Here is an 18,643-nt window from a genome sequence, read left to right as displayed (position 1 = left end):
TTCATCTGCTATTGATCTGATTTTGTCAGACAAGACAGTGGATACTGGATTTCTTTGATTCAGAATTAACATCAGTGTCCTATCTGGGAAGGCTGTGCAGATTGACTTGATATTGAGGACCACAAAGGCCACTGCAGACTTGTAAGCAGGGACACAACAGTGTCAGTTGGGGCTGGAGTTTAGAGCCATTCAGGTTCAGGCATCAAGGATATGCAAGAGGCATAGCTGGAAAACCTCATCCTGACCATGTGGAAGAGAAAGGAGAACTGAGCAGAACAAGGCACTCTGAAAGTGGTGATGGTTGAAGACCTTAAAGACCCTGAGCAACTGGATCTCCTAGGAGTGTGCACGAGGGTGTAGTGCAGGCTGGAAGGATGAGCAGGAGCCCAGGATTTTAGAACTGGACAATGAGAACAGACAGAATGAACAAGAAACATGGCGGCAATCCAGGTTTGGGCAGCTGTGGTTTGCAGGCATCCATGATGAGGTGGAGAACAGATGTGGTTGAAAGATTGCTTGTTTGGACCATGAACAAAAACTTGGTTGAAAACTTAGAACTTTGAACGCTAATCCTCAATATGGCATTTTTTTTCCCAAAAAATGTATTAGTTAAAAAGACACACAAAGAGTGCTGTTATAGTTTAGATGTGAGATGTCCTACCAAAACTCACATGTGAGACAAGGCAAGAAAAATCAGAGCTGAAGTGCCTGGGCTGGGAGAGACTTGAGCTAGTCAGGGTGTGAATTCCTGATCAGGAGTCACTGAGTTGGTGACTGTAGGCAGGCGCTGTGCCTGGAGTTGGTGGTGGGGTTGCTTTGTCCTTGTCGAGGGGAGCTCTCTCTCTCTATTAGTTCATGTGCAATGTCCTCAGCTACTATCCTGCACCACACTTGTCTGCCCTGGACTTCTGTTACCCCTGAGGTTGGAGTTGGCCATCTTCAGAATGAGAGCTGGAACCATGAGCCCCCAAACACACCTCTCCTCCTCTAAAACTGTTCTTGTCAGGCCTTTGGTTACAGCAGAGGAGAAACTGACTCAATGAGTGACAGAGAAAAAGGAATAAAACAGTTATTTGAATAAAATTATCACCATTATGTACATACTGATCCTTATCCTTTAGAAAATGTGTGGTATGAAATGCTTTCTGAAGATAAAGGTAATACTTTCTGATTTTTTTTCCTAAATGATATGTGCTACATCCAATTGCTTCTATCTATAAAGTTAAAAATGGTTCTGAACCTTGTCATGAGAAGAACCTTCATGTTCCTAATAGGACTTGGCATTGCAGGGAACATCATTGTTCTTGTGAACTACATTTACTTATTTAGAGGTATTGAGAAGAAACCTATACACCTTATTCTCATCCACCTGGGTTTTACAAATCTCCTAATGCGTTTTACTAAAGGAACACCAAGGACAATAGCCAGCTTTGGTTTGCAAAATCTGCTAGGTGATATAGGCTCTATGGTTGTGGTTTACCTGAAGAGGGTGACCTGGGGCCTGTCCATCTGCACCACAGGTCTCCTCACAGTGGACCAGGCCACCACCAACAGTCCCAGAGCCTCAAGGTGGAGGAGGCTGCAGTCCAGGTCCGCACAGAACATCCTTCCCTTGTTGCTCTTCTTCTGGATTCTCAATTCCTTGATAAGCATGAATTTACCATTTTACATAAAAAATAGCAACAACATGAACACATCAGAATTTAGTAAAAGTGACAACTACTGTTATTTTCAACCATACAACTGGATAATCAGTTGGATTTTTATTGTTCTCATGGTCCTACAAGATGCTGTGTCCCAGGGTGTCATGGGTGGGGCCAGTGGTCACATGGTCTTCCTCCTCCACACGCACCATCAGCATGTCCTCTACCTGCAGACCTCCAAGCTGCTCTACAGGACTCCTCCTAAGATGAAGGCTGCTCAAAGTGTTGTCCTTCTGATGCTCTGTTTTCTATTCTTCTATTGGACAGATTGTTCTTTCTTTACATTCATTTTTGTCCTTATTGAAGGATTCCATATCTTTAAGTCCCCAAGAATTTCTGACTACTGGTTAATGCGATTCTTAGTCCATTTGTGCTGATTCACAGAGATGGACATCTGGCTGAATGTTGTCATGCTCAGTAAGAAAGAAAGACATTGAGAAATTATCCATTTCATTGATCCTTTCATCATGTTTTAAATCATGTTAGTTGTGTTTCTACCTGTGATGCAAAATCCAGTAAGAGCAGGGAAGTCACATACAGGCGCATTCTCACACCTCAAAGCTGCTGACAGTCCTGAGTGGACAGTCTTTGGGAGCTGGGAAGAACCAGACCCATTCCATTCTCCTTCTTGCCACTCTTCAGGAAGCAGCTGATGTTCTCATGCATGTGAGATGGCTCTCCACACCACCACATCTGCTGGTAAGACGCAGAAGAACAATTTAAAAATTATATCAAAATTAGTTATGTTTTCACCTCTTGACCCAAGAAGTTCAATTCTAGGGCCTGATCTTACAGATATACTCGCTCACATAAGATACTCAGAATGAAAAACATTTTAGACTGCAGTTTTATTTTATAAACAAACTTAAATATTCAATAAGTGGGCCATCATTGTTGTTAAGGATAATTATATATTTTCATCCTTCAAGTTGAATTTCATTGAACTTGTTAAAAAATGGGTGGATTCCAACTGGGCTGATACATACTAGTATGTAAGGTATATTATAATTAAAAAGCATGCATACAACAATGCTTTAGAAGGGAATCCAAAACATTTAATTCGATTTTGTCTATGTATGAACAGTTGCATATCACAAAAGAAACCTAAAGAATAATTGCCTCAGTGGGAAAAAAGAAGCCTAATGGAGGTATACCAAGAGTTCATTTTTTTCTTTTAATATATTCTGATTTTCTAATCTTTTTAATGCATTTTTAAATAAATGAAAACAATAATGTTGAAAATAATTTCTGGCTTCTTTAAAGGCGTAGCTTCTTACTGAGTTTACATTGCCTGTGCTTTTGATCTTTCCTAATTTTAAAGATACACAATGTATTCTGGTTCTTAATTGAGGGAAAATTTGCTTTGCCCTTTTCTCAAATGGGATCCAAGTACTCATGGGTGTGGAGGGCACAGTTCTGACTATGAGGGATTCCATGGGGCCACTCTGAACCATCTGTGACGCTGCTGTGCTTACTGCACATACTCACTGACTGAGCATCAAACCCATGAGACACAGACGTGCTCCAGTTGAAGCATGGCCTCTGTGTCTCCTGGTGGCCCTGCATCTGGGTGTCTTACTTCACTCTTGGATAATGGTGAATGCCTGCTCTTTCCATCAACACAGATTTTAAGTAACTTGGTAACATTATTATGTCGTACTCTAGTATGTTGGAGTTTATCGTCCTTGCTTGGAGACCAGGAAGGTACTCCTGACCTTACTTCCACTGCTTTCCTGTGACACCCTCCTTCTATTATCTAGTACAGAGAACAAGACCAAGTGCACAGTCCCTAAAACGTCCTGGGTTCTGGGCTCAAAGGGAAGGAATGTGAATCCTGGCAGTGTGACCATGGATGACATTTACAGGTGTCCTCATGAAGGTGACGGTATGTGTCATGACAAGGTATTCAGATGAGTAAGAGGAAGTTTTGGAACTACAGGCAGAAGTTAGCCAGGGTTTCCTGGGGCTTTGTTTTCCTAAGTGTCTTGTTCTGTCTCTCTCCAAGAAGTTGAAACTGAGTTGAGAAAGCTTAAGTACATTTTTAATCATCATTGAACATTAAAAAGAGAAGCACATGATCAAGGCCATTGCTCCTGTAATGGGGAGGCAGATAGGAAGCAGAACTGGAAACCAGTCACAACAGTTCACATGGACCAGCAGAGAGTGCATTCAGCCCCCTGGTCCTTGGGTCCTCACCCCAGGCTGTGGGTGAGCTAAGCCTGGGGACAGGCCTTGGTCTCTGCCTTGTGGACCCAGGAGCTCCTGTTCAACTGCCCACCCACTGACCTGGTCATGATGAACTGAGCCCCTTCCCTGGCTGGATGACCTGCCAGTGGCAACCTGTTGATCCTGGGTCCAGGGATTTCTGGTCAGTCTTCACGGTCCCTGGTACCTTTGGGAGGCAAGAAGAAGGGTGGTTTCCCATTGCCATGGGGCTGGCAGGGGCATTGAGACTCCAAAGGCATGTGCCATGGAAAATTTGGGTTTGTCTTGGAGAGTCCAGCCACAGACCAGGGTCATGTGACCGTGGCCGGCACCTCAGCCAGCACGTCGTCAGACAGTAGATGAATGCCAACCATCCTTGAAGGTGGCCAAGACCAAGGCAACAACCTGATGGGCAGAGCTGGGAGGGGGTCATTCTGCAGAGAATGAGGAGTGTGTCTGACCACTGCAGAGGCCACCCCGGGAGGCTCCTGGCTGTTGAAGAGGTCGGTGTGCAATGCCGATGAACTGCCCTCCACTCACCGACATCTTTGAGCTCTGCCACGGCTGGACGTTCTGCTGTGAAGAAGGTGCTCAGGTCTGAGAGTCAGAACTTACCACCTGTGAAGGGCCACGTGCTGTCAACATCAGAAATGTCTCCTGCAAGTGACTGTGGAATGGGATTTTTTAAAAATTTTTATTTTATTGTAAACAAATGGGATACATGTTGCTTCTCTGCTTGTACATGGCGTAAAGGCATACCATTTGTGTAATCATAAATTTACATAGAGTAATGGTGTTTGATTCATTCTGTTATTTTTTCACTTCCCCCACCCCTCCCACCCCTCTTTTGCCTCTATACAGTCCTTCCTTCCTCCATTCTTGCCCCCCTCCCTAACCCTAACTCTAACCCTAACACTAACCCTTCCCTCCCCCCATTATGTGTCATCATCCACTTATTAGCGATATCATTCTTCCTTTGGCTTTTTGAGATTGGCTTATCTCACTTAGCATGATATTCTCAAATTTCATCCATTTGCCTGCAAATGCCATAATTTTATCATTCTTTATGACTGAGTAATATTCCATTGTGTGTATATATATATATATATATATATATATATATATATATATATATATATATACCACAGTTTCTTTATCCACTCATCAATTGAAGGGCATCTAGGTTGGTTCCACAGTCTGGCTATTGTGAATTGAGCAGCTATGAACATTGATGTGGCTGTATCTCTGTAGTATGCTGATTTTAAGTCCTTTGGGTATAGGCCAAGGAGTGGGATAGCTGGGTCAAATGGAGGGTCCATTCCAAGTTTTCTAAGGAATCTCCACACTGCTTTCCAGAGTGGCTGCAGTAATTGGCAGTCCCACCTGCAATGTATGAGTGTACCTTTCTCCCCACATCCTCGCCAACACCTGTTGTTGCTTGTATTCTTGATAATCACCATTCTAATTGGGGTGAGATGGAATCTTAGGGTGGTTTTGATTTTCATTTCTCTTATTACTAGAGATGTTGAACATTTTTGTGGAATGGGATTGATGGACCTTCTCCAGGAGGCGGGTCCAGGTGTGCTGAGTGGTGGGAGGACATGGAGACTGATGTGGAAGGAGGAGGTCCTGTGCTGACTGGTTTATGCAAGAGACATTTTCCTATTATGATCATTGTTTTGTGTGTGCATTTTATTCCTGATTACTGTCTCAATAGTTGAAGATGCTAAGGAATCTTTGGAACTATCTAGACTTTCTAGATATTCTAAAGTACCTGGTATATGTTAAAAGCAGAAGTGCTAAAATACAACACACTTTGTAAAATTGTGTTAAAATTCTTATGCAATTGGGGGTGGCAATAGCCAATCCCCCTTTTCAGTAGAACAGAGCTGTGTGCTGGTCCTTGGTTGGTCTCACCATGATCTAAGTATTGTAAATTATGTGCATGGGTCATGTTTTGCTTTGCTGTGTACATAGTGTATATAAAGGACAAAGGAGTTCTAATCTACATCTAGCCTTTCTAGATGTTGAAAAGATTGCCGGTGTATGACAAAAGTAGAATCAGTAAACAAAATTTGTATGTTTTGTGTTTAAATTCCTAGGAAGAATTTGCATCCAAAAATTTGAGCATTATGGACCACTGGGTGGATGAAGGACCAGAAGATCATATTTTGAAGACACTTTCAAATTAGCATTATTGTTATATGTGTGCAGCTTATTCAAGACTGTAAGGTACATAGTGCACAAATTGAGTCCTTCTTTGAAACATCTAGTCCGCCTATATGTTTAGAAGTGCCCTATGAACGTTAAATGTGGCAGTATCAAAATATCACTTTGTAAATGTCTTTTTGTTACAATTCATATGAAATAGTCTATTGGGAATGGAATTATTAAACCACTTCTGTGACCAGTACAGTGCTGTCTACTTGTTCAGGGATGTACAGGAGGTGGGAGGGAGCAATCACAAAGTGTAATGCTTTAGTGTGTTCACACTTGGACACTCTCAGACATCAATTTTCTTGATGTCCTGTGCATTTCGTTTTGCTGTATTTAGTGCCTATAATGGACAAATGAGTCCCAGTTTTGCAAAATCTAGTCTCTAGATGTTAAGGAGGTTGCCAATGTATGACCAAGTAGTTAGTAAAATTAGCACATTTTGCACATTTTGTGTTGAGATTCATAGGAAATCTTGTCCTCTGTGAATGACTCTTGGAGTGAAGCTGTCCAACAATCTCTAAGTGTTACATATACCTGTACTTGTCCACTGGACTGAACATAGAGACAAGGAAGTGAGGAGGGAGAGGTTCAAGGACAAAATGGTCATATTAGAAGATGCCTCAGATTATAACCATTGTCACATGTGCAATTATATTTAACAGGGCCATGTGCACAGTGGACAGGTTCTTATGTGAAATATCTAATCCTTCTATATTATAAGTGCTTAATACATTTAAAAGTAGAAGTAGTAGAATTAAAACTTTTTGTAAATAGCTTTTAAAAAGTGACAGGAAATATTGCTTGGAATTGTTAAGCCAACTCTGAACAGAACACTGTCTGTACTTGTTCATTGGGCTGAGGCAGGTGGGAGGGAAGAAGTTGCAAAGGGGTTTGTTTGAGCATGCTAGAAAATTTCAGCCTTCCCATTGCCCTGTGTGGTGCATTTAATTTAACTTTGCTGCATGCTATATATTTTATATATACTGGACAAAGGAGTCCTAAATTTATAATATCTAGTCTCTAGTAAAGAGGTGGCCAATGGATGACCAAAGTACACTTAGTAAACACATTTTGTACACTTTGTGTTAAAATTCATATAAAGGCAGTCTTCTGAAAAGGACTTTTGGAAGTGAAATTATAACATCATATTGTGTGACACTCAGATGTGGCGCATGTGACACAGGAGAAAGAAGTGGAAGAAATGGAGGATTCCAGGCCAAGTGATCCTACTTAGAAGACACTTCCAGATGTGACCACTGTTACATGTGTGCAGTTTTTTCAGCACTGTTGTGTGCATAGTGGGCAAACCTAAGTCCTTATTGAGACATCTAGTCTTTCTAAATGTTTAGAAGTGCACAAAGTATAAGTAGAGGTACTAAATAAACATTTTGTAGATTTTTTTTGTTAAAATCTGTAGTGAAATAACTGTCTTTTGGAAATGAAATGACCAAAACACTTCTCTGAGCAGCACACATTGTATTTGTGCTGATTCAGGGAGGAGGAAGGAAAGGAAATTGCAAAGAGCTTTATACCAATGTATTTTTTGTGAAGAAAGATTGACAATTGCCTCTGATGTCTGTGAATTTTGTTTAACAATGCTGTGTACATAGTGTATGCAGAGGACAAATGAGTCCTAATAGACATCTAGTTAGCTAGATGTTGAAGAGGTTGCCAGTGTGACAACAGTAGATTTAGTAAATGAATGCATTGAGAACCCTGTGTGTTAATTCATAGGGAAGACTGTTCTTAAAACCTCTTAGGAAGTGAAATTGTGAGTCATCTTTTGGTAATACAGATGCATGTGTCTGACCCCTGGATTGATAAGAGACTAGAAGGGGAAGGTTCTAGATCAGAATTTTCCTCTTTGAAAGACACTTCCATATTCTAGCCTTTAAGAAAGGGGAGTTTTGCTTCAGTAAGTATTGCAGTCTGTTCAGGGCTACTGTGTATGGTTAGAAACTTATGTCCTTCTTGGAAATATCTAGTGTTTTTAGTTGTTTAAAAGTGCACAACACATGGCGAAGTAGAGGACTAAAGTAATGCCCTTGAAGTATATTATTTTACTATATAGGAAGGGTTGCCACTTAGGAGCATGGGATTGTTGAACTTGATGTCTTGGAGAGACACTGGGTGGTGGTGGGGGGGAGAAAGTTTACATAGAGAAGCCCCTTAGACTAGTTCAGATTGCATAGTCAGTGTGACATGTGCATTTTAGCTAATATTGCTGGGTATTAAAGAATAAGTTCTAATGCCCAAATTTTATTAGAAATAGCTAAATAATTCCTAAATAAATACTCTTGTGTTGGTTTTTAGGAAGACTTGTCTTCTGGGAATGACCCTTGTTATTATTAATCCACCCATTGGAGCTGGGGTGTCCCTGAACTTAGTCACTGAATGGAGAAGAGGGGAAGAAGAAAGGTGAGTGGATGTGATCTTTGCTAGTGTCTCCATATCTGGAAGACAGGCTTAGATCTTAAGCATAGAGCTATATGTTCATTTCAGTATAGTACTGGTGCTTATTGTGCACAAAGTTCATACTTTATTTCACAACCCTTAAGCTATCCAGATGTCCTGAGGTGACAGTGAATCATAAAAAGTAGAGCTAGTGAATTAGCCAATTTGTGAATAACATTGTTACAACTGATGGAAAAGATGCATCTTGGCCATGGAATTGCTCCATCTCTGAGTTGTGTGTGTCAGGACTGCTCATCAGGGTGGCAGCAGAGGGACGCTGGGACGCACACAGGGAGAGATGAGAGCTGGTGCTCAAGGATTCACATTTCCATGTGAGTCACTGGTGTGCACATCTCCAGGCTGTGCTGTAGGAATACCTTAACTCACTGGGAACATGCATTCACACTAATATTTTACTACTAGAAATCTGCTAATGAAACAAGCTTGGTGTATTATGTTGCTTTGTCTTGTTTTAAATTGAAGCATTAAGAGAATGCATTATTTTAGTTATAACTCTGCCAATATGTCTATCTAGAGGCCTGTTCCCATTTCTGTCTTCAGTGAAATTTTTGTCTCCAAGAAAGGATTACAGATTGAGTTGGTATAGTGTATTCTTGGCTATCAAAAATACTCATGTAGCTTTGGGATTTTGAATTGGTGAATATACATGATGTGTGGAGAGCATGATACACACTACGATCTCAACCACACAAATGGGATATTATGTATGTATACACACAACCTGGAGGGACATGTCCAACTAAGCTGCTTGTGACTGACTGACTTTGTTCTTTGTTCATGCTTTTATTTTTCCTGTAATGCACACATTAACCTCTAAAAAGTAAATGCTATTAAAAAAAAGAAGAACACATCACATGGTGCATGGTGCATGACCATCTCTGAGACCTTATATATTCACAGTTCTGCTTTTACCACTAAATTAGAAGGAGTCAGTTGAACTCTTTCTCAGTTTTGGTTTGAAAGCTTCCATAATATTTAAAGTGCAGATGGCCTGAAACTCCACAGATGTGGCGCCAGACATAAAGTCCTAGGACATTAGAATAGTAAAGAATTTTGTCCTGTACACAGAGAACAATTCCATTTTAGGAACCAAATACAGAAATGTATATCTTGGCAACACACTTCCTAATAAAAAATAAATTTTAACAAATGCTTTTATTAGTGCATTACACCTAAGAGTGTGGTTCATTCTGACACAATCATGTGTGAATGAAATCTCATTATTTTTCAACAGTTGTGGGCTTGTTACAAAGTGTCAGGAGAGGACAGAGTTCTGTATCACCCCCTCCAACGTCTTCCCCCATTACTTTTATTTCCTCTTCTTACAGAACATGTGAGAATTGATTAAGCAATATTGACACATTAATATTAACTCAAATTTTTCTTTACATTAGGATTAATTATGGGTTTTTACTAGTGCTTAGTGACCTGTGTCCATCGGGACTGCACCCAGAATCGTCCAACTGCCCCAAAGAGCCCTGTGCTCCACTTCCTTCTCACCTTCTCTTTGCCAAACGCCGATTTTCCTGGCTTCTCTAGTTTTACCTTCTCCATAATGCCCTGGCTGGAGCCAGCAGCACCTGCTCTGTCTGCAGCCTTCTGGGACTGGCTTCTTCCCCTGGGCAGCCTGCTTTTCAATTCCTCCACATCCTGCCGTGTTTTACTGCAAAACAATCCCAGGTACCATGGTTTGTTAACTCACTCCTCTGCTGAGGAGCATCTGGGTCGCTTCTGAGCTCCAGCCATTGTGCTACAACATTCCTGCACAGGCTTGCTGTGAACTGGGTTTCCAGATCATCTGGGTAAAAGCCAAGGAAACCAGTGACCCAAGTCTCCCCTAACGCTGCTACTCCACGTTCTGGAAGATGTCCTCCACATTTTCAGTTATTCTATCACATTGTTTATTTCTACTCTTAAACTTTCAAGTAACTTCTTTAGTAAGTTACCTTTTTATACTGTTTTTCTAGTAAAATTCCTTGAGGGAGGCTCACTCTCCTGCCTCAGGCAGAAATCTCACTTTCTGAATACTGGGAAATTCTTAATGGGCAATAGTTGGAAGAAGTTCCTTTGGAATTTCAAATTTAATGAGTGATGCCATTTATTCCAAATTATGGAATTAAATTAAAACATGTATGTTATGAAGAGTCAAGCCGTCCACCTCCCCTCTGAATGAAGGACCTGCCTCTTCACACTCAGAGTTGGGCCGAACAAGGAAAGTGGGAAACACCAGTCTCAGAACAGCAGGGCGCAGTCAGTGAGCCTGGTGCCAAGCAGCAGGGTCAGGCCAAGGTGCCAACATCTGGTTGTCCCCAGGAAACGCCTCGCTGCGGCCGGCATGAGATAGACCGCTGACCCGCCCTCTTCCTCCTGCGTCTCCTACTTTGGTTCCCAGAGATCCTTCACCAGCGCCTTCTCACCAATTCCTGAGCCCAGGCTTATTTTCTCGTGTTTGGAGCAGAAGCCTCCTTGAAACAGCAGGGCCTGGGTGGGTCTGGGTGCAGGTCCCAGGGTGGGGAGATCCTGAGTTCCTGGGGGTGGTGTCAGGAGTAGGTCCCAGCTCGGGGAGGCCCCAGTGCCTTGGGCGGGTCGGGGATGAGGTCCAAGGTGGGGAGACCGCAGTGCCTGGAATGGGCCGGGAAGTGAACGTGGGCGGGACTTGGAGGCCTCCCGACCCTGAAATGGGGTCCGAGAATCTCCAGTGCATTCCCTGGTCCCCGCTTCCTGAGCACCATTGGCCACATGTTCCTTCATAGACCGAGGAGCGATGTCCACCCAGAGCACGCGGAGGGCGAGGCAGGCCGGGCTGCTCAGCGGAGGACCTACAGTGGGCTGTGAGGTCCCGGAGTGTCCAGGAAACGCAGGCAGAGAAGCCCGGGCGGGGGCGGAGACCTGCTGCAGGGGAACTTCTGCAGCGGCGCTGCACAGCGCTGCAAGGAGGCTGCCCCGCACCGCGCACTCAGCTGCCTGTGTCCAGCTCCGTCGCACCTGCGCTGCGTGCAGCCAGGGCTCTTCCTCCTTCATGCGGGCTCTGGGGAAGTGCTACCGCCGTTTCCCTCGGGGAAAACGAAAGGGTCAGGGATGGGACGGGAACCGGACCCCTCAAACCTGAAGTGAGATCACACCGAGACCAGGGGTGGCAACGGCCTGTCTGCTCCAAGGATAAAGTCCAGTCTTCATCTTGTGGTCAGATCTGCTGCTCAGGTAATACCTGAAGCTGTGAGATCGCTTCAGTAAAAGGACCTGCTGGGGTGGCTGGGTCTGCAGAAGGTCTGATGGGAGGTAAATTACCCTGCTGGCAGCCAGTTTCTCCCGTGTTTTACTTGTTAAACTGTAAGCAGCCTCTTCTCACCTAGTTAAATTCCGTTGGAAAAGTCAAGGTTCTGAACCTTTGTCTCACTTCTATCCCTTTTGAAAATGAGTGTTGAAAGCACCAGAAAAACCACTCTGGAGTGGGAACTCATATAAGAGGTTTTATTAAGCGAACAGGCAGAATGTCTGCCCACAGGATGAGAGAGAGAGAGAGAGAGAGAGAGAGAGAGAGAGAGAGAGAGAGGAGAGCCATTTTTAAGTAGTGGGATTTTGCAGGCAAATAAGGCAAATAACAATGGACCAATGACTGACTAGGAAGTTCGTGAGCTAACAAACTGCGAGAATGTTTGCAGTCTGAGGAGTGAACAAATGGTTGACTAGGATGTTCGCAGACCGATGATCTGGGTTGTACAATGGTGTGTGTGTGTGGCAGGGAATACTGGTGGCAGCAAAATGGCAGATCTGTTGCCAGTATTCCTCCCCTTTTGTTTTTATAGATACCAGGAGTGGGATGATCGTCTTTATTCTGTAGCTTCTTCCTGCTGGTTAGGGATGAAGAGTCTCACTCCTGTGAAAAGGGGATCAGCGAGGGATCTAGGTGGGAGCAGAGTGTTTGGAACTGGAGGTGTCAACAGTGAATCACAGGTCTTAGCTTTGGGTGTCAGGGGCTCGTAGTCTTGAAGGAGAAGCAGTTGATTGACTGGTTGGTGAACTTGTGTGTGTCCGCCAGCTCCAGACTTACGTATCTGATCTCATACGAACTTCTGTAGGCAATTTAGCAGCCGTGGTCCTGTTTAGGAAGATCTGTAGACCTTAAAATGACCAAAAATTTCTGATGCTGGTAGTTTCTCTCAATGGTTATCTGGCACTCCTGCCTAAGAATCTCTTTAGTAGCCTCCAGTCTTACTTATTCTTGGGGCTAACATAAGTGTACATCTTTTCTGACATTACTTCTAACATACTGTCATTGGATTCTATTACTATAGAATCTAGATTTGTTTGGATCATTTTCTTCCCTTGTTTTTTCATGTTGTTCACGTATCTTCCCCTATAGCAGTGCAGATCTGGGGTATTGCAGATTTCCCCCTATAGGCTTATAGTGGCCCTATAGGTTTCCAAAACCCTTTCTTTAAGGGGAGATCAATATTAGCAGTGCCCAAATCAGACACTATGCAATCCTAGACCAGATAGCCCCTATGGGGACAATAACATCATGTAAATAAGGGAGAAAGCGACTCTGAGGGAACAGGTAAACAGAAAAGAAAGCAAGAAGCGTAAAGAAATAAAAACAAATATTTTTTTAAAAACGGAGAAAAAAGAAAATCTACTGTGTAATAGTCATATACTAATGAAACCTCCCAGTGTTCAGTAGCCTGATGTATGAGAGGTACCTGATAATGAGCTTCAAGCCTCCAGCAGGCGTCTCAGGATGGGATTTGCCCCACCTGAAGATTGGAGCTACGCTTCCAGGCTTATCCAAGATGGCTGCTCTGGCTTCAAAATGTGTTGGCAAATGGGGAGCTGCAGCTCAGCAGTGGATGTGGTCAGCTGGAGGTCCTGGAGACAGGATGCAGTTGGTCTGACCCAGAAATATATCTGGGTCCTGGAGGTCGGGTGTGTTTGGTGTGGTTGTGGGATCCAGGAGGCCGGTTGTAATCAGCTGGTCTGGGTTCTGGTGATAGGGCACAGTCAGTTGGTCTGGGGGTCCTGGCAGCAGGGAGCAGTCAGTTGATGTGAGGGCCCCAGAGGCAGGGAGTGATCAGTTGGGCTGAGGGATCCAGGAGACGGGACTCAGTCAGTCCGGCCAAGGGTCCTACAGGGCCCGGCTGTTGTCTCAAAATGGCGGCAGCCGTGCGTAATCAAACCTGCAGGTACTGTAACAGTGAACCTCCAGGCAGCAGCAGGCAGCTGGTGCTCCACTGGCGGTCTGTGGTCAATGTGCTGGCAGCTGTCGGACGATCAGGAGGTGAACCTTGAGCGTTGGGTGATGGATAGTGGTAAGGCAGGCGATGGACAGGTGAGAGGCAGGCAAATGGCGGATGATAGACGCCTGACAGTGAACAATCTGTTCTCAAAAAAGGCGTCGACATGCTGGCAGATTGCAGGTGATCACAGCAGACAAATGGGGCAAAGAGCAGGGGATCGATAAGCAGCAAAAACTGCCTCACCGAGAAACAGATATCCTCCACTTGAATCCGGCGCCGCGGAGCAACAAGGAACGTGGCCTCCCTCTAGACCGCCATCTTGGATCCCTCAAGTGTACATCTTAAGTTAGGTTTAACTATTGTTTCTTCTTTTAAATGGCCAGGAATGGCTATGTTTTGATTTTATGTTTTGTGAGGTATCCAAGATCGAGGTGGTAAAATTGACCTTGTTCTTGTCTGTTGTTAAAGATCAACTGAGTTCCCACAGGGGTTACTCATGGAGAACTCGAGAGCAGCTTCTTAGCTCCTTTAGTGCCATCTGCTAGGTAGGGTCTCCGTGATGAGGTGGCTTCCTTTGGAAGCATCAGAGATGTCTCACTTTTTCAATTACCCTCCTCTTTGCAGCAGGTACACTGATTGGCTTCTCTTCCTCTATTGGTCTCATTAATCTACCTGATCAGGAGGTCATGTGGCCCAGAGTTGCAAAGCTCCTTAGAGAAGTTCTCTCGCTCCCTGGGTTCTGGCAGACTTAGAGGGCAAGAACCAAATATTGGTTTTCTTGGGCCCTGTATTTTAATCTCAGTCTCTAAGTTTGATCTTAAAAATCCAGCAAGCCAGTCTCACCAGTCAAAAAGTGAGTACTGGGCTTAAACTTTAATGTTTATGACTCTACAATTATTTATCTCCTTTCCCCCTTTTATTTAATTGGTGTCTATATTATATTATCTGTCCTATAGGTGGTTGGTTATTATCTCAAATTAATTTAGGTTTTTTGTTCTTGAAGCAGTGCTTCTGCAAAACATTAATCAGATATCAGTTATAGAGTTTACAAGGAAATATGGAATTAACAATGTAAAACATTTAGTTTGTGTAATATGTATCTTGCATTTTGACTGAGCTATAAATTATTGCCCTGCTTGAGATCACAGTAATTTTACAATAAAAAACAATATTTTGAATGTAACTTTAACTAAGCTGAAGTCTGGCTTAGAGCCATTCTGACATGCAACAGGGTGAGAGGCAGACCCTATCTCAGCTAAGGTGGGGCTCTTTACAAATCTTAGGTAAAGTGTTCCGGTTCTGAAGTTGATCTTTGCCTCCTCTTTAAACATCATTTTACAAAGTTTACATGTATTGTTTTCTGAGTTTATGTGAATGTTAGTTAACACAATGACATTACATCCAAAACATATATCAAGGAAAGACTGAGAGAGAACTTTCCTTTTGTGTGGCAAAGTGGCAAAATGCTTTCATGTTTCAGGATATTAGCCTTTAAACAAATCAGGCCCTAACAGGTCCTGTTTTAGAACATTAAATGATATATCTAACTTATATTGGGGTTGAACTATATTGCAACAGAAAATGAATCTGTGAGGTTTGAGATCTCGAGTCAAATGGGGAGGACGAATGTTTTTGAGGAGATAACCAAGGGGATGGGGGTTTCAGAGAATTTTAGATTGGACAGAGTTAATTCCTAAGAGTTCTCAGGAGCCTGGAGAAGGGACACAGGAGAGGAAGGGGCATGCCAACAACCCCTCTGATTTACCACATAGGAGCAGATCATCAGTGAGGGTGGTCACCATCTCTGACAGGCCTGTGGCCAAATCTGAGAGAGACCATGACCCAGCACTGGGGTTTTTGGAGAGAGAGAAAGAGAGAGTGAAGAAAAGTCCTAGAAACAATTGATATTAGATATTTTATAGATATCAACATTTTATTAATTTGACCACCTAGAGACTTGTGAGGTAAGTAATTTTAAAGACATTTTACCTTCTTCTGTTTACCCAACTTTAAATTGACTCTTTTAAAATCATGTGAATTAAAGGTATCTGGATCCACTTTTAATTTTAATTCATGAGCGCTATATTTGGACCCACTTATGTAGACAGACAACACAATATCAGACAACAGGATATACACATAACACAAAAGCAAAGGCCTTGTGGTTTTTTGTAGGTGAATCTTCATTGCAATGCAAGAGATATTCAAAAATAACTCGAGTTGAATAAAAATAGAACTGATCAAAAACCTTTATCCTAGGTATGTAGAATCAAAATTGTGAGCTTTGAAAATATAGTATTTAAGAAAAACAAACCAAAAGAAAAATCCTAGGAGAAAAAATGATAATGACCATTAATTATTTTAGTAAAATATCATGAAAGTGCACAAAAGAGAAAGGCAGAGAGAGGGAGGGAGGAAGGGAGGAGGAGGAGGAGGAGGAGGAGGAGGAGGAGGAGGAGGAGGAGGAGGAGGAGAAGAAGAAGAAGAAGAAGAAGAAGAAGAAGAAGAAGAAGAAGAAGAAGAAGAAGAAGAAGAAAAGAGAGAGAGAGATCGAGACAGAGAGAGAGAAAGTTCAGGTTTATTTTTATTTTTTTTTTATTTTATTGTAAACAAATGGGATACATGTTGTTTCTCTGTTTGTACATGGCGTAAAGGCATACCATTTGTGTAATCATAAATTTACATAGAGCACTGTTGTTTGATTCATTCTGTTATTTTTTCCCTTCCCCCCACCCCTCCCACCCCTCTTTACCCTCTATACAGTACTTCCTTCCTCCATACTTGCCCCCCTCCCTAACCCTAATTCTGACCCTAACACTAACCCTTCCCTCCCCCCATTATGTGTCATCATCCACTTATCAGTGATATCATTCATCCTTTGGCTTTTTGAGATTGGCTTATCTCACTTAGCATGATATTCTCCAATTTCATCCATTTGCCTGCAAATGCCATAATTTTATCATTCTTTATGACTGAGTAATATTCCATTGTATATATATACTACAGTTTCTTTATCCACTCATCAATTGAAAGGCATCTTAGGTTGGTTCCACAGTCTGGCTATTGTGAATTGAGCAGCTATGAACATTGATGTGGCTGTATCTCTGTAGTATGCTGATTTTAAGTCCTTTGGGTATAGGCCAAGGAGTGGGATAGCTGGGTCAAATGGAGAGTCCATTCCAAGTTTTCTAAGGAATCTCCACACTGCTTTCCAGAGTGGCTGCAGTAATTGGCAGTCCCACCAGCAATGTATGAGTGTACCTTTCTCCCCACATCCTCGCCAACACCTGTTGTTGCTCGTATTCTTGATAATCGCCATTCTAATTGGGGTGAGATGGAATCTTAGGGTGGTTTTGATTTTCATTTCTCTTATTACTAGAGATGTTGAACATTTCTCCATATGTTTGTTGATTGCTTGTACATCTTCTTCTGTGAAGTGTCTATTCATTTCCTTAGCCCATTTGTCGACTGGATTATTTGAATTCTTGGAGTAGAGTTTTTTGAGTTCTTTATAGATTCTGGAGATTAGTGCTCTATCTGAAGTATGATTGGCAAAGATATTCTCCCACTCTGTAGGCTCTTTCTTCGCATTGCTGATAGTTTCCTTTGCTGAGAGAAAGCTTTTTAGTTTGAATCTATCCCAGTTATTGATTCTAGCTTTTATTTCTTGTGCTATGGGAGTCCTGTTAAGGAAGTCTGGTCCTAAGCCGACATGTTGAAGATCTGGACCTACTTTTTCTTCTATAATGTGCAGGGTCTCTGGTCTGATTCCGAGGTCCTTAATCCATTTTGAGTTTAGTTTCATGCATAATGAGAGATATGGGTTTAGTTTCATTCTGTTGCATATGGATTTCCAATTCTCCCAGCACTATTTGTTGAAGAGGCTATCTTTTCTCCATTGCATATTTTTGGCCCCTTTGTCTAGTATGAGAAAATTGTATTTATTTGGGTTTGTGTCCGTGTCCTCTATTCTGTACCATTGATCTACCTTTCTATTTTGGTACCAATACTATGCCATTTTTGTTACTATTGCTTTGTAGTAGAGTTGAAGATCTGGTATTGCAATACCCCCTGTTTCACTCTTCCTGCTAAGGATTGCTTTAGCTATTCTGGGTTTCTTATTCTTCCAGATGAATTTCATAATTGCTTGCTCTATTTCTGTAATGTACGTCATTGAGATTTTAATTGGAATTGCATGAATTTGTATAGCACTTTAGGTAGTATGGCCATTTTGACAATATTAATTCTTCCTATCCAAGAACATGGAAGATCTTTCCATCTTCTATAATTTCTTTCTTTAGTGTTGTATAGTTCTCATTGTAGAGGTCTTTCACCTCTTTTGTGAGATTTATTCCCAAGTATTTTATTTTTTTCGAGGCTATTGTGAATGGGGTAGTTTTCATAATTTCTCTTTCTGAAGATTCATTACTTATGTATAAAAATGCATTGGATTTCTGAGCATTGATCTTGTAACCTGCTACTTTACTGAATTCACTTATGAGTTCTAAGAGTTTTCTGGTGGAATTTCCAGGTTCCTCTAAATATATAATCAAGTCATCAGCAAACAGGGATAGTTTGAGTTCTTCTTTTCCAATTCGTATCCCTTTAATTTCTTTGGTTTGTCTAATTGCTCTGGCTAGAGTCTCAAGAACAATGTTGAATAGAAGTGGTGAAAGAGGGCATCCCTGCCTTGTTCCAGTTTTTAGGGGGAATGCTTTCAGTTTTTCACCATTTAGAATGATATTAGCCATGGGCTTAGCATAAATGGCCTTTACAAAGTTAAGGAATGTTCCCGCTATCCCTATTTTT

At 42.2% G+C, this 18,643-nt stretch overlaps 1 protein-coding gene across 1 annotated transcript in view; it reads left to right on the top strand.

Moving 5' to 3' along the window:
• Positions 1 to 1,465: 1,465 nt before the first annotated feature.
• LOC306667001 (putative vomeronasal receptor-like protein 4) overlaps positions 1,466 to 18,643 on the top strand; it is a gene marked incomplete at its 5' end in the record, with an annotated part of 178,812 nt that continues 161,634 nt past the window's right edge. Inside the window, one exon of the mRNA XM_079149240.1 lies at positions 1,466 to 1,820. Within this exon, the coding sequence (XP_079005366.1) occupies positions 1,466 to 1,820 (355 nt within the window). The remainder of the gene's footprint in view (positions 1,821 to 18,643) is intronic.

The sequence above is a fragment of the Sciurus vulgaris genome (genome assembly GCF_902686455.1).
Source record: "Sciurus vulgaris genome assembly, chromosome: 7".
NCBI lineage: Eukaryota > Metazoa > Chordata > Mammalia > Rodentia > Sciuridae > Sciurus > Sciurus vulgaris.
This window is presented reverse-complemented; position numbering and strand designations above follow the sequence as displayed.